Source organism: Strix aluco, chromosome 17 (genome assembly GCF_031877795.1).
Source record: "Strix aluco isolate bStrAlu1 chromosome 17, bStrAlu1.hap1, whole genome shotgun sequence".
Classification (NCBI taxonomy): domain Eukaryota; kingdom Metazoa; phylum Chordata; class Aves; order Strigiformes; family Strigidae; genus Strix; species Strix aluco.
Window position 1 is genome coordinate 5,527,380 of NC_133947.1, and position 13,345 is coordinate 5,540,724.

General features: G+C 40.0%; 1 protein-coding gene and 1 long non-coding RNA gene across 3 annotated transcripts; one reads left to right on the plus strand and one right to left on the minus strand.

Annotated features, from left to right (window-relative positions):
* Window positions 1-212: 212 nt before the first annotated feature.
* Window positions 213-9,907, minus strand: NELFCD (negative elongation factor complex member C/D). 2 transcript variants are annotated; one of them, XM_074843104.1, is made up of 15 exons: window positions 9,748-9,905; window positions 9,130-9,245; window positions 8,834-8,943; window positions 7,700-7,809; window positions 7,273-7,380; window positions 6,512-6,664; window positions 5,645-5,775; window positions 5,046-5,211; window positions 4,278-4,412; window positions 3,607-3,746; window positions 2,782-2,896; window positions 2,363-2,458; window positions 1,999-2,139; window positions 1,510-1,639; window positions 213-1,115 (listed from the first exon to the last, which is right to left on the minus strand). In XM_074843104.1, the coding sequence occupies exons 1-15, from the start codon at window positions 9,811-9,813 to the stop codon at window positions 1,081-1,083; spliced, it is 1,752 nt and encodes a 583-aa protein (XP_074699205.1). In that variant the 5' UTR covers window positions 9,814-9,905; the 3' UTR covers window positions 213-1,080. The 2 variants fall into 2 exon arrangements, with proteins under 2 accessions (XP_074699205.1, XP_074699204.1); XM_074843103.1 differs by lacking the exon at window positions 213-1,115 and having other exon boundaries at window positions 1,254-1,639; window positions 9,748-9,907.
* LOC141931224 (uncharacterized) lies at window positions 9,889-13,114 on the plus strand. Its single transcript, XR_012625530.1, has 2 exons — window positions 9,889-10,214; window positions 12,830-13,114. It is a non-coding gene; the product is annotated as an uncharacterized LOC141931224 (long non-coding RNA).
* The last annotated feature ends 231 nt before the right edge of the window (window positions 13,115-13,345 follow it).

Below are 13,345 nucleotides of genomic sequence, written 5' to 3' on the forward strand. Positions count from 1 at the left end.
CAGAGAACAAAATTTCCTTTTTAAGTTTACATCCAGTTGGACTTAAAACACCAGTGGCTTTTAGAAAGCAGATTCTTCAGAAGAGAGGTGCTTGAAAAAGCACAATGGGCTTGTCTCTACCCCTTGTTTTTAAACAAACCCTATTTGTCTGTACAAAGAGAAATCCAATCCAATGAACAGAAAGAGTGGTCTTAATGAAACTGAAAGAAATCTCTGGAAAAGAAAAAACACCTTTATTTAAAGGTAAGTTATAATCTTGGGTGTATCCCCCACTGTTTGGCATCAACCAGGACAGAGTAGAGGTAAGTATAAAAACCAAGCCACAACAAGCAGTAATGAAATTTCTGCACACATTCATATTTTTGGACAGCAGTAGAATTCTGACATGGTAATGAAACTTACCAGTAACATCTGATGCATCTATTTAACAAAAAATAGATTCTGAAAGATAGCACACTCACACAGGATTCATCTATTAATACAAAACTAACCTTGATTGTTACAACCCCACTTGTTACATAAAACATTTTTTTTTTTTCATAGCAGTAAATATGTAGGATATTTAGAATTCTAATATAATGCAAACATAGAAAGAGGCATTGTGGCTTCTCTGCAGCACAGAACTAATCACGCAGTTTTTTTACAACTTGCAACATCAAAACTTAAGAGCATTCAAGATCTAGTCTTCAGAGAACTATCTGCAGAGTGTTTTTAGCAATTTACCTTCCCCATTCTTAGGTTTTGTGTGTTACACAAAAAGTCTCTGACATTCTGCAAGTAACCAAAATAATTCTTTGAAATAAATCTATTTCTTTCCTGCTATCACCTTCAGAATATTCAGAGTTATACTGATTTGTGTAACACAAAATCCTTCAGTATTATTCCATTTTCCAAATTAACGTAACATTAACAGTCCTCTGATATGAAGCTCAAGGTCACCATGCAAGTCAATCAAATGCCCTTTTTTCCTTGTTTTGGGTTTTTTGTCCCTTTTTTTTTTCCTGCTGTGTTGCCCAGTTATAGAACCTTACTGATGGAGAGTATGGCAAAGTAGTGATCATTCTTGATATTTTCCTCTGCTTAGTTCATCATAATAAAGTTAGATTTGCAATGAGCTTAAAAGAAAAAAAAAAAGAAAATGTTCAGTGCATTAATGATTTATCTGTTTGCAAGTGGATTTCTGCATTATGTAAATAATCATGATTTTAGGATCTAGAGAGATGTTTTTGTTTTAGGAGAGGAGTGTATTATGACAGACTACTTCCCTTTCTGTCCTTTCCTTACTACAGTGCTAGTTCTCAAAAATCAGTTTTTGTCTCCAAGTTCCTCGCTAATACCCAGAGATTCTTCATTAAAGGAAAATTGCTAAACAAAGGCTCCTAAAAGGGAAGTTATCAGTGGAAATATCTAGCAGGCATTCCTATTCTTAGCAATCCCCCCCTAAACATTATTTGCAAGTTGTAACAAATACAAATGGAAGCAGGGGTGTAAGGAATAAATGTGACTCACCTATAAACTCAGTGACAGGATCATGTTCGCCTTCTGTTTTAATAGTACCTGCAATACTTTCATTCTCCAAGATTGGAAGAAAAAGGTGTACAAAGTCTGAGGTATATGGAGGAGCAATCACATCAAGCACCTGAAACAGCAGACAAAAATAGATTATTCTTCCAGTTAGAGGGGTAGTAGGGTGAATTAAATATTGTCGGTACTACTTGTGAAAGCATACTAGTAGTTGCACTTAAGATCTCTTGTTCTCCACACAAGTAATTAATTATGTATTCTTGTGGTACTCTATCCAGTACCTTAATACTTTCTGAAGTCAGGAGTCAGTAGGACTAAGTCACATCCTAGTGAATACTGATACATTGCTCAGAATCCAATCTCATATCTTGAATTATTTTTGAATCTGAGGCAAGCTGATTTAATATCCAAACACATACAACTGATGTTGAAGTTTATTTCTGTACGTTAGTAAACACAATTTTTGCTGCTGACCTCTGTAACAAAGTATCTGATGAGAGAGATATCTGTATCTAGCTTCTCCAGGCATTTGCGGATATAGCTGACGACAGGTAGGACATATCCTCGACTGAGTAAGTGCACCATTCTATCCAAGAGGGTCTTCTTCAATTCCAGCTGATGGTGCAGGGAGGGAAGAACCAACAGATTAGAACTTTCTCTCAAAAACGTGCAATTTCTATTGCTCATTTTTATTGATTCAGTATCTGCTATGTTATGTTCTAACCATAACCATATTCTTAAATTAAACTCTCAGAACTGCTGTGACAGCAAAAGCCATTATCTTGAATAAGTGTAACTAATATGAAGGAACACAAATACTGAATCCTTTGACAATCACCTGCTCCATCACATCAAGCTGCGAATGTTCTGTTTCAAAGAGCTTGACAAGAAGTTGTAGAACTTGGGGATGAAGCAGCTGATGGCATGTACTGATCTGCAAACAAGACAGTAAAGTTAGATCCTCAGAACTTCAATTTAAAAACCAACGCACCAGTCTTTATTAGACAAATTTATATTGATGTTCAGTGCCAGATGTGCATTCTTTTAGAAGAGTATTCCATTTCTTTGACGCCTATGTTTTCCTAGTGTAAATAATGCTGAGCTGACAAAAACCAAATAATTAACTCTGAATAGAAACAGATTAATCTCTATATATTTTCTGACATGCTGCAACTGATAGGCATTCAGTAAAATGCATGTGTATCCAGGCATCAAAACTGTTCTTACTCTTCAGCAAGGTTTTATGTACGCTTTTACCTCATCCAGTAACGCCAGATGAACTGGAGTGTGATCAGTCTGCAGCTGGAAGTATCGTGGTTCTGACACTGTCCAATCCACCCACTTTAATACACCCATTGCCACCACTGGGAACCTACAGAACGAGAGATCACTTTAGCACAGGAGCTTAAAAACCAAACCAAACAAGAAACCAACAACCAAAAACCCCAGAACAAAAAAAAAAAAAAAAAAGAATCACAGTACATTAAAAAATATCTTTCAGTATATTCTAATGGTTGCTAGAGTTTCAGTTTAACTTAGAACAGGTTTCATAAAGCTCAAAAAGTTTTGCTTGAGAAGTTGCCTTCACGTCAAGCATAGTTTTCATCAAGGGGAAGAAAAAAAAAATAGGCTGGAGGAAAATTCTTTCTACAAGACACTCCCTGCTCAGCACAAACTGCAAAAAAAATAGGCAACAAAATTCATGTACGCTCCAAGTTTGTTCCAGTTTATTCAATATCTGCTATTTCATACTTTTAAGAGGAGAAAAATGGACACATCTATTGCTAGGAAAGCTTTATTAGGAAGACAAAGAGTAATCTGTAAGAAAAGCATGTTCTGTGCTACAAGACACAAGTTGTCAGTGAAAGCCAGAATTTATGTCCTCATGAGAGAGATTCCAAAGAGCCAGATGCACAGTTCTGAAAGCTGCTTTCAGACCACATCTTCACTACTCTACAACAATGTAGAATGTTCTCGTAGAGTAGCCCACCAACGCACCTCCCTTTAGCAGTACTGCCTTTCCTAAATAAAATAACACTTTCCTTCCAACAACTGAAGCTTGGGACCAGTCTCTCTGCTCACCTGATGCACTGATAGAGTGTGCTCAGTTCTGCAACCAACTCCGATGCTCCTTTGTTCTCATTGCAACACAGATTGTGAACAGTTTCAATGGCTTTTGAAGTTGACTTGAGTTCATCCTTGTTTATGCTGACTCTCTTGTTCTGAAAGATTGCAAAGTTTGTATGCAAGAGTTGTGAATATACTGGATGTCTTTGATTATTTAAGGAAAGGAATTGCAACCTGCGATAAGCCTAAAATTACATCAAGTTTCTCAAAACTTATTCTTCTGAAACTTGTATTTGAGTAATTATCAATAACCTGAAGTACAACAATGTTTGCTTTATTTAATTCCCTAAGAATTACTTTATCCACTTCATAGAATTACATTCCTCTTTCTCTGAAAAAGCACATATGGTTCTAGTAGCACAGAACTGCTACTGATAACCTTTGGGGGAGGTGGGGGAAGAGAGTAAAAACACTCAAGTGCACTCAGGCATTTATAGTATTATTTGATCATCAGGATCCACATTTTTTAGTCATTTCAGTTGAAACCAGAAACATTTCATATTAAAATAAGTAAATCAAGCCAACTATGTTATTTTAAACTGAGTAACTTCACAACCATACATCTTCTTCAGCACAGTCAGGCCACTGCAGGTAAAAATAATGTTATTCACAGAACAGAACATTACCTTTTTCCACATCTCTACTACACTGGCTGCATATGCCAGTATGTGGATGTATTTATGTTTGTGGTCCTGGTTGATCTTAGCACCTGGCTTAAACAATGACTGCATGAAGAGGTCCAGAAAGGCAGGTACTCGAATCTGTGAAAAAAATGATTAGAGCCTGAAAATTATGGGAGGCGACTAAAAATACAGGTTTTGCATCTGATACACCTTGCACAGAAAGAGATATAACACATTCCCCCTTGAGTAGGTTAGATAGTTTTCTGAAGAGACCCAAACTTTTGACAGAAAGGAAAAAAAAAACACCCCAAACAACAGGAAACAACAGAGTTACAGAGTATATTGTTAAAGTATCTAAAAGCCACCATTTGTTACCAGAACCTACACTAGAACAAGGCAGTGAGAAATGTGAAATGTGCCACTTAGGCCTCCTTACAACAAATTGCAAAACTGCATGGGGGTTTTTTACTGTTTTTTAGTTTTTGTTAAAATATGTTAATTAATTCCTTGACATCTTTATCTCTTATGGAGAAGTTCTTTAATTAATCTAATTATGTAAAAAACAACTTGGAATGATTAAAAAAAACTCAAGAAGCTAAGGCAAAATAGAATACAAGTAGTAGTTTCACATTTAGATGTTACTTAAAATGGGATGAGTCTGAGTGCTAACTTCTATTTTGTGTCAATACAACACTTAGCACAACAAGACCTCACATTTCTGAGTGCTACTGTAATAGAAGTTTCAGAGGTTATAAAAAGATAACTACTAACCAGTTCTACTGGAGGTGGGTCCATGCTTGTAAACATTTTGAACAGGACAGTAATATCTGCTGGATTCAGAGCTCCTTTGGACAACATCGCACCAAGAGCCTGACATGCTCGAGGATAGGAGGCTGCAGTACCCAATGCTAAAGTGATCTGACTAGCATCGTGGCCCCTAGGTGAAGAGCAAACATACATAGCAACTTATTTTCTTAACCTGGACATTTTAATTTTAGCCTCACTGAGTCAACAGAGCACATCCTATGGAGTGTAATGCCTTAGGGCAGAACCTCTTATCCTGGGTAAGTATAGAAATCAGCCTGTATTTCCCTTGTTTGTTTCTAAAATGTTTGTAGAATAATAATAATAAAAAAAAATATTTTTCAACAGACAGAAACTTTAATGCTTTGCTCTTCTGATTTCAGCTCTCCCAGTACAGAATACTGAATTTTTCTGTTTTTCTACGAGTTAAAGCTTGCTACAAGAACTGCTCTGTTGCAGTTAAGAATTCTCCTTTTGCTGGTAAAAGGTAATCAAGAATGAGCAAAAAACAGCAGTTTATAAATTCCAGTGACTTACATTTCACTAATAATATAACTCCCACTTACTTTTCATGAGCATATCGCTGAACCTCCTGAGCAATCCGTCGGACAGCTGACCCTCCTTGCTCTTCCTGCGCTAATATGGACATCATAGATTGAGCAAAAAGGTAAGTGTGTTCTCCGTGGCACACCATCTTCTGTGAAAGCACACATCAAAAATCTTACCAGTCAACAAGAAACACTCAAATATGCTTCTGTGATTACACTGCTGTAATACCAAGGATTCCACTGAAATCTACTAATCAAAAGAAAAAAACCCACAAACAACCAAACAAGATAACAAACGCAACAGGCAAGAAGAAAGTACAGAAAAACACTCTATCACTATGCACTGATACCATGCAAGAAGAAATGGCTAAATTGGTAACTTGTTTCTTGAATGTCAAAACTGAGAAGAATCCCACTTACACTTAGTACTTTCTCTGCAATATTTAAAAAGTAAGAGAAGTAGAAAGCCATCCGAAAGTCAATATGCTATTTCACAACACAGAACATATGCTGGGTTGTTTCAGGTGGCAACTTTCACACTGACATGGATGATAAAAGAATTATTTTAATTTGCCAGGGGATTGACTAGACCGATCTTTAGATCTTGCATTAAACGTGAAAGACAACAGTTCTACCTTCACCTTTTTACAATCCATTTAATAAATATAAGAAGTGTCACATAAGCAACCCAAGGAACTCACAGAATGAGCAAGAAGCATAAATTTTGGGGTTTTTAACTCAGATTTACAAAATCTTATGGAGAGAAGGTATGAGTTGATAAGATGTCAAGATTCTCCACAATCCTGAAATGATTTGTATATACTAACCAGAAAGGAAAACACCGTTTTCTTTCCACATAAAAAGGAAAAAACCAAAAAGCCTTACAGCAAACTCAGGGAGGTTTTTTTCAAGGTTTTCTTCTCCTCCATCTAAAATTGTTGCCAGAGATGTACGCAGGACTCTGGAAAATACTTCTAGTTGCTGACATGCTGTTGAAACACTGGTTATTTCCCCTTGATATCCAGCATCAGATATAAGCTATAAAAAAACATCACAGAAAACTTGTATTATTTACATCTACATTTCAGATATCCTAACAATTATGGAAGAACACAGAGAATGTAAGATTTGCCTCTGTGTACACTTACTGGAACTCACACTCATCTTTTAGACTACAGGAAAGGTAGCCAATAAAGATGTAGCAAAAGAAGAGTAAACCAAAAGGATATAAGAATATTTCAGAGCATGGCAAGATATAGCATTCTTTACGTATCACAGAAACATAAAAAACTGACTGAAATGTTCCACTGCATCAGAAAGCCAGATTTTTCAATTACAAATTAAATTAAATTACAGATTTTTCAATTACAGGGGAAAAAAACCCCAAACACCAATACAACATCAAAACCTCAAAACCCAACAAAAAAACTCAAAAAGGAGTAATTCAGACTGGGAAACTACACTTACTGCTTGCAACCTGTAACACAATTCCTGCCACAGATGTGTACCTGTACTGTTCTGACATCTGAATAAGCAGTATTAGCAAGAATACATAAAAGATACAGGGAAGACCACAGCCAGTATGTGATGCCAGAACTAAGAGCCCTTTATGGATATTCTCATTTATTAGACTTGAGTAATACTACCTTCACAGTAAAATTAAGCATTAAACAGTCGGGATGGGCTTCTGCCAACTTGTAAAAGAGATCTCTCCACGTAGTATGTGCTATCATTTGCTCAAGCCAGGCTGGAGTCTGAAAAAGATTAGAGTAACAGAGACAAATGTAAGAATAACTAGTTGTCAAGATCACTAAAAGTAAGCCTTTTACCTCTCAGGTAAACCTCCTGTGAGTTGTTATACAGAACTTTATTACAAAGGAGGACGCGTTCAAAGTTCTCTAAGCCTCTGAGGACTCCAGTGAGATATAGTTGGTTTTCTGACACCACTTGTTTCTTAACCAAAGAGCTTTGAAGATACAATTTCCCTTCCCCCACCATCTACTACTCCATCAGATGAAGACGTCTGCGTAGGATCCACTCATGTAGAGATAGCAACACGGATTCCATGCACACCTCTCCTTCCTCTGTAAAGATGGAATCTGCTTTCCGAGGGTCAAAATGCTTGATAAGTAAGCTCTTTAAATGGTTTTCTACAGTCTCCTGAACTTGCACTGGCTCAACACCTGTATAGAAGGAACAAAAAACTTGGCAGATGCAATCCAATCAAACATGGCAGCAACATCTTAAGTTTTTCAACGAGAACAGAAACTACTCAGAAATTTATCAACACAGAGAAAATGAGAGGACAGCCATCAGTTCTACTGTCAAGCCACACTGATACAGACAAATTTACAGATTCCCGATCTTTTTTCCTAAATGCTTAGGATCACAGGCAGGTCACACTAGTCCTTTTCTCTTGCTCTCTTCATCAGTCATGCAAACAGCAATGCCAGTTACCTCACAAGACTGTTACTGGGAGAAATACCAAAATGCACATATCTTAAACACAAAAGGGAAACCCACCTTACTACAGACTATTTTTTTAATATATTTGATATCAGTAGCTTTGATAGTATACTACAAAACAATATACAAAGTAGTAATAAGTAGCTCTACATTTCTGAGATCAGAGTATAATAATTCCGATAATTTGTCAAAGAAAGTTTATACCAGCTAAGGGGCAAAGAGACCACAAGATAATGCCGAACATGTCCTGCAAGAGGCTATTGAAGAATTCATAAGCAGACTGGTAACAGAGAATTCTTGTCTCAGAGAATACAGGCATCTGTATAAGAACCTTCCATCTAACCACTGATCCACTAAAAGGGAATAATAGCTAGCAATAAGTTAATTGTTTTTTCAATATTAATTATATAATACTATTACAAAGTATCAAGTATTGCTAACACCATCTATGTAACAGTACCCTTGCCCTTGTGCATGAAAACAAAAAGAAACTATGCAGTTGCTTCAACTATATTACCCTTTATAATACAGTTTGTAGGCATTTCAAAACGTTCATCAACAGATTACTTATTCTCTTAGTGGAATAAATGTATTATTATAAAGAATGGAGTCACATAGGCATACAGGATAATAACTTTATAATGATCCACTTCCTGAGTATGATCAAATTTGCCACCGATTCAGATATTTCTGACAAAAGAAAGACTATAGACCCAAATTATACTGTATCACTTATCATACCTGTTTGAATGAGCCACTCTGCCAGCAAATTTACTGTCTGTGCCACCGCGGTGTAGTTTTCAGAGAGGAGCTGGATAACATTCTCTGGAGAACCTCCTGCTTGGAAATATCTGATGGAAGGATTACAAAAGAACTATTTGAAAGTTGTATTAAAAACCAAAACAACTGAACTCTAAATAAAGGGAGAACAATACCATCATTTATACATTTTCACACACAGTTCCACAGAAAGAGACAACACCGCACCTCTAACACACTTAACGTGCACCATAACACACACATAACGTTACACCCACCTCTTTAACGTGTTAAATATAGACGGCTCCATTATATAGTCAGGGGTTGAAAATTTCTTCAGGCATTCTTGCTGGACTTCGGCATCATCTTCTCCCTCCCCATCCTCATCGTCTTGCTATTTTCAAGCACATCAAGTCAGCCACCTCTCTTGTCCTGTATCCCCCCTACACTCCCATATTTAGGCTATTTTTCCCCACAGAATCTCAGACACCTCCAGTCACCACGGCAAGCGACCTACTACCCAGACACGACTTAACAGAGAAGGCGCAAAACCAAGCCCCGTCTTGCAGCTGCTTTCCTCCTTTTTAACCCCCTCACGCCCCAGGCCCCACAACAGGGAAGGCTGCCCCGCCCGCCTTTACGCCCGGCGCTTTTCTCCTCAGCTTGGGACCCCGGAGCGGCTCCCCCCGGCCTCAGAGCGAGAAGGCCCGGCGGCTTCCCCCCGGCCCACCCGGGGAGCAGGCAGCGTCCCTGGGGAGCAGCGCTCGGCTCCGCAGAGCGGCGCGGAGGGAGAGCGCTCCCCCTCACAGGCCGCTCCAGGCCCGGCGCCGAGCTGCCGGCTCCCGCCGCGCGACCGTCAGCCCCGCGCCACCTCTGAGGCGCCGGCAAGCGCTCACCGTCCCTCCGTCCGCCTCGTTCCCCCACTCCGCCGCGCTGCCTTCGAAGTAATCCGCGTCCTCCATGGCTCCTCCCGATCCGCCGCGGGCCGAAAAAACCGCGGCGACGGCCGGAACCAGGCCGCGACCGCCCCCCTGGGCGGAGCGGTGCGGAATGGCGGGCGCCGGGAGGGTGGAGCCGCCGCCAGCGCCGGGCCAGGGCCCAGGTCGGGAGGCAGGGGGGGATCGCCGCGGACGCGGCCCTCGGAGCCCGTGAAACCGTCACCTTTCTGCCGCTTCGGGACGGCGGGGAATGTCCTGCCCCAGGCCGCCCCCCGGCCCGGGACGTGCTGACGGGAGCCAGCGCGGCCTGTGCCGGCGGAGCGGGGTGCTGGGGCGGCCGCTTCCTCCCGCCTCAGCACTGGCGTTCGCGGCGGTGGAGCCGTTGCTTGTGAATTACGGCTGAAACCATCCATGAACGCCAGCAGGTAAAAATGAAAAGCGGAAACGTAAAAGCTGGCGCCGTGGCGGTGGCTCTCGGGGAGGTGGAGGTTCGCTCTGTCCCAGTTCAAGCAGCTCGTCCCCGGTTAGTCACTGCCGGAGAGCCAAGGCAGAAGACAGCACACAGAGGGAAAAAAAATAAAGTCAGAGGGAAAAAGAAGCCAACGGAAATTTAAAAGCAAACTTCCCTACGCTGCAAAACTTCCCAAAGCCTCCAGCGCAGCAGCAATTAGACGGGGATTGCAAGGGAAGAGGAAAAAATGGGATGTGTTGCTCTTCTGGCTGCAGCTGAGTAACAGCAGTTTCCTCACGCTTTCTGAAGCGCGAAGAGGATATTGAATGATAGCAACAAGCTGATGGCAATGCTCAAATGTTATGGTAGAACTGAAAAACTAACAAGTAGGAAAAAAGTTAAAGAATAGGAAAGATAACTTTGGTGGAATGTAAGTGGTAAGATTTTTAGGACCAGATTTTAGTGGTAAAGTTTTAGGACTAGCATTGGGGTGTAACTCTGTACCCAAAACTTTCCAGAGAATAACATTAAATAACATTTCTGCCTTTTCTCATTGCAAACAAATTTGGGGGTAGGGGTGGGGGTGGTGTATTTTTAGCCTAAGACAAAATGCTGAAGTCTTTGATCTGAAAAAAAATTAATAAACCAACTGTAGTCCCTATAAATAACACTACTGGCATTACAGTTAGCAGTTTCATTTCTGGGCAGCAGAGACATCTGTCCTTGTGTGAGCCAAGTCCCCTGTTTCCGAGGCTCTTGGGCTGTCTGTAACCATGCAGGACAGCCTGTTACACAGGATCTGTTGCCTCTGCACAGATCCCCAGACCAGGGGTTGTGCTAACCACAGGACCTTAGGGTAGCCCTTCTTGGGGGTGCTGAGAGAGAGGGTCCCAAAGGAGACCTGCTGAGCTGAGGCACTGACTGAAGGCAACACGCCAAGGGGGCCCCCAGTGAAGGGAGGGACTAGGAAGTTACAGACAAATAAAGAGGGGATAAGTCTAAAACGAAAACTGATCATACAATCTGACCTTAGCCAAGGAGATAGACATTACTGAAATGGAGTCCATGTGAGAGAAACAGAGAGTCCCTTTGTCTCTCCTCAGATTGACTCCTGTTCTTGAGTTGTGTAAGAGTTTAACTGTGAGAAAGGGGAGGGTGAGGGTGTGTTCTGGGGATTTGGAGGGCAGCCAAGAGCATTGCTGATTAATTATTTAAAAGGTCCTTTATTTTCATTCAGTTTCTAACTGAAAAATAGTAAGAAATTACATGCAGTCCATGAAATCACTTGGTAGGAAATGCCAAAAAACCCTGTTCAGAAGTAAATTGTCATAGGATCTTCAGGAGACACAGTCCTTGTTCAAGTGTGGTCAGTGTTAAAAGGGCTCACTGCACTTAAAATACACACCACCACCTGAACTGCAGCACAGCATGAGCTGTGCTGTCAGATGCTGCCCTACAGTGGTGAAGAAACCTTTTCTGAAACATGTCTTCAACATTTTTATGAGCTCAGGATAATGTTCTTCTTGCTCTGTCAACAGAAAGGAAAATAGACTTTTTCAGAATAAAAGGCATGGTTTGAAGTAGAGGCACAATGGACGCATTCTTTACCTGTGCTAGACAATTGCTCGATTGCCTACAGTCAGGAAGACAGTAAGGTAACATTTCAACACTTATGGAAGCACTGGCCATTTTTTATGAGGAAAGAACTGGGAGTGAAGTTACAAGCTGAGGCTGGAGGCCAATGGAAATATCCTTGAGAAAAAGTTTCTGGCTTATCTCCATTTAGTTAGCGGGCAATTTCCATCTCGTAGATGTGAGAAAATAATAGTGTACTCAGAACAGACAGTCTGATTAACCAGTCAAAACTCCCAAGAAAATACCAGATCTGAATTTAGTCTATCTCAAACCAAGAAAGAAAAAGGATCTCCTGAGAGTAGAGTAAGAAATATCTATACACCTCCTGTGCTTCATCAACTCTTTTTTTTTGGCTTGTAATGATGTACGGTGTTACAAGATGTAGGTGATTTCAGAGTAACTATTACCCTAACAGTTTAGAAAATTTAAAATTGGAGAATAACTGAGTCCAGAACATAACATACCAATGAAAATGTGGATTGAAAAACCGCAAAGCTGAGACTTTGTAAGGCTTAGGAGAAGATCCTAGTTCTTTACAGAAGGCTCAAATAAATAGACTTTGTACGACAGATGTTTTTACATAGGTAGGAGAGGCTTCCTTCCCATGACTGAAATTTGCTGTGCATCTTCTAGGTAGGATATTTGGATCTGCAGTCTGGAGAATTTCATTGCGCCCAGAGCTTATGGCCTGAAATAGTACATCTTAGCTTCAGTAAAGCATTTCAGAGCAGGTCTAGTGACAGCAGCTGGACATGTAGGACTTCAGTGGTAATTATGCTATGAAACTTACTGCTTAGTTGAGTAGAAAAAGGGAACAGTCCACAGCACCAACTGCCAGTGAGAGACATAGTGTATTAGACATTAATGATACTAGTAATTTCAGTGTCTGAATCTTAAAACTAGAAGTTCTTTTGTCTTTATGTATTTATCTTTTTATTTTGATGGCACTAACAGAAAATGCAACCTGTAACAGAGCCAGACATTTGCTGAATAGCCCTTTGCAGAGGAACTGCAATATCCAAGCTTTCCCCACTTCAGGTCAATAAACAAGAGGCAAAGTCAGATCAAAACCAACAGTTTCAAGGTATCATTTAAACTGTGATGAAATTCTAAATGTACCAGAAATTGATTTTGCAAACTGAACTTTTACAACTTTGAATGGAAACAATGTTGGTTGTCTTCTTGGGTTTAACTTGTGTTTACAAAACTGAAATATTCATAAATAAAAGAACTTAGATTTACCTGGATGTCCCTGAAAGATTTTATTATCCAGCAAATGAATGCAACATGTTTTTCCCTAAATGCCTATTTGACTGCATTTTGTGTGTAAAATATTCTTGAGTCACAATTCCCGTCTAATGAGATTTTGATGAGGCAGTGAGCATATCAAAGATAAAATTTTGAGCCCGGTAAATATTCTATGAAGGCCAGTCTCGGAGTCTGCTTTGAAGAGTCTTTAAAGAAGCAGTA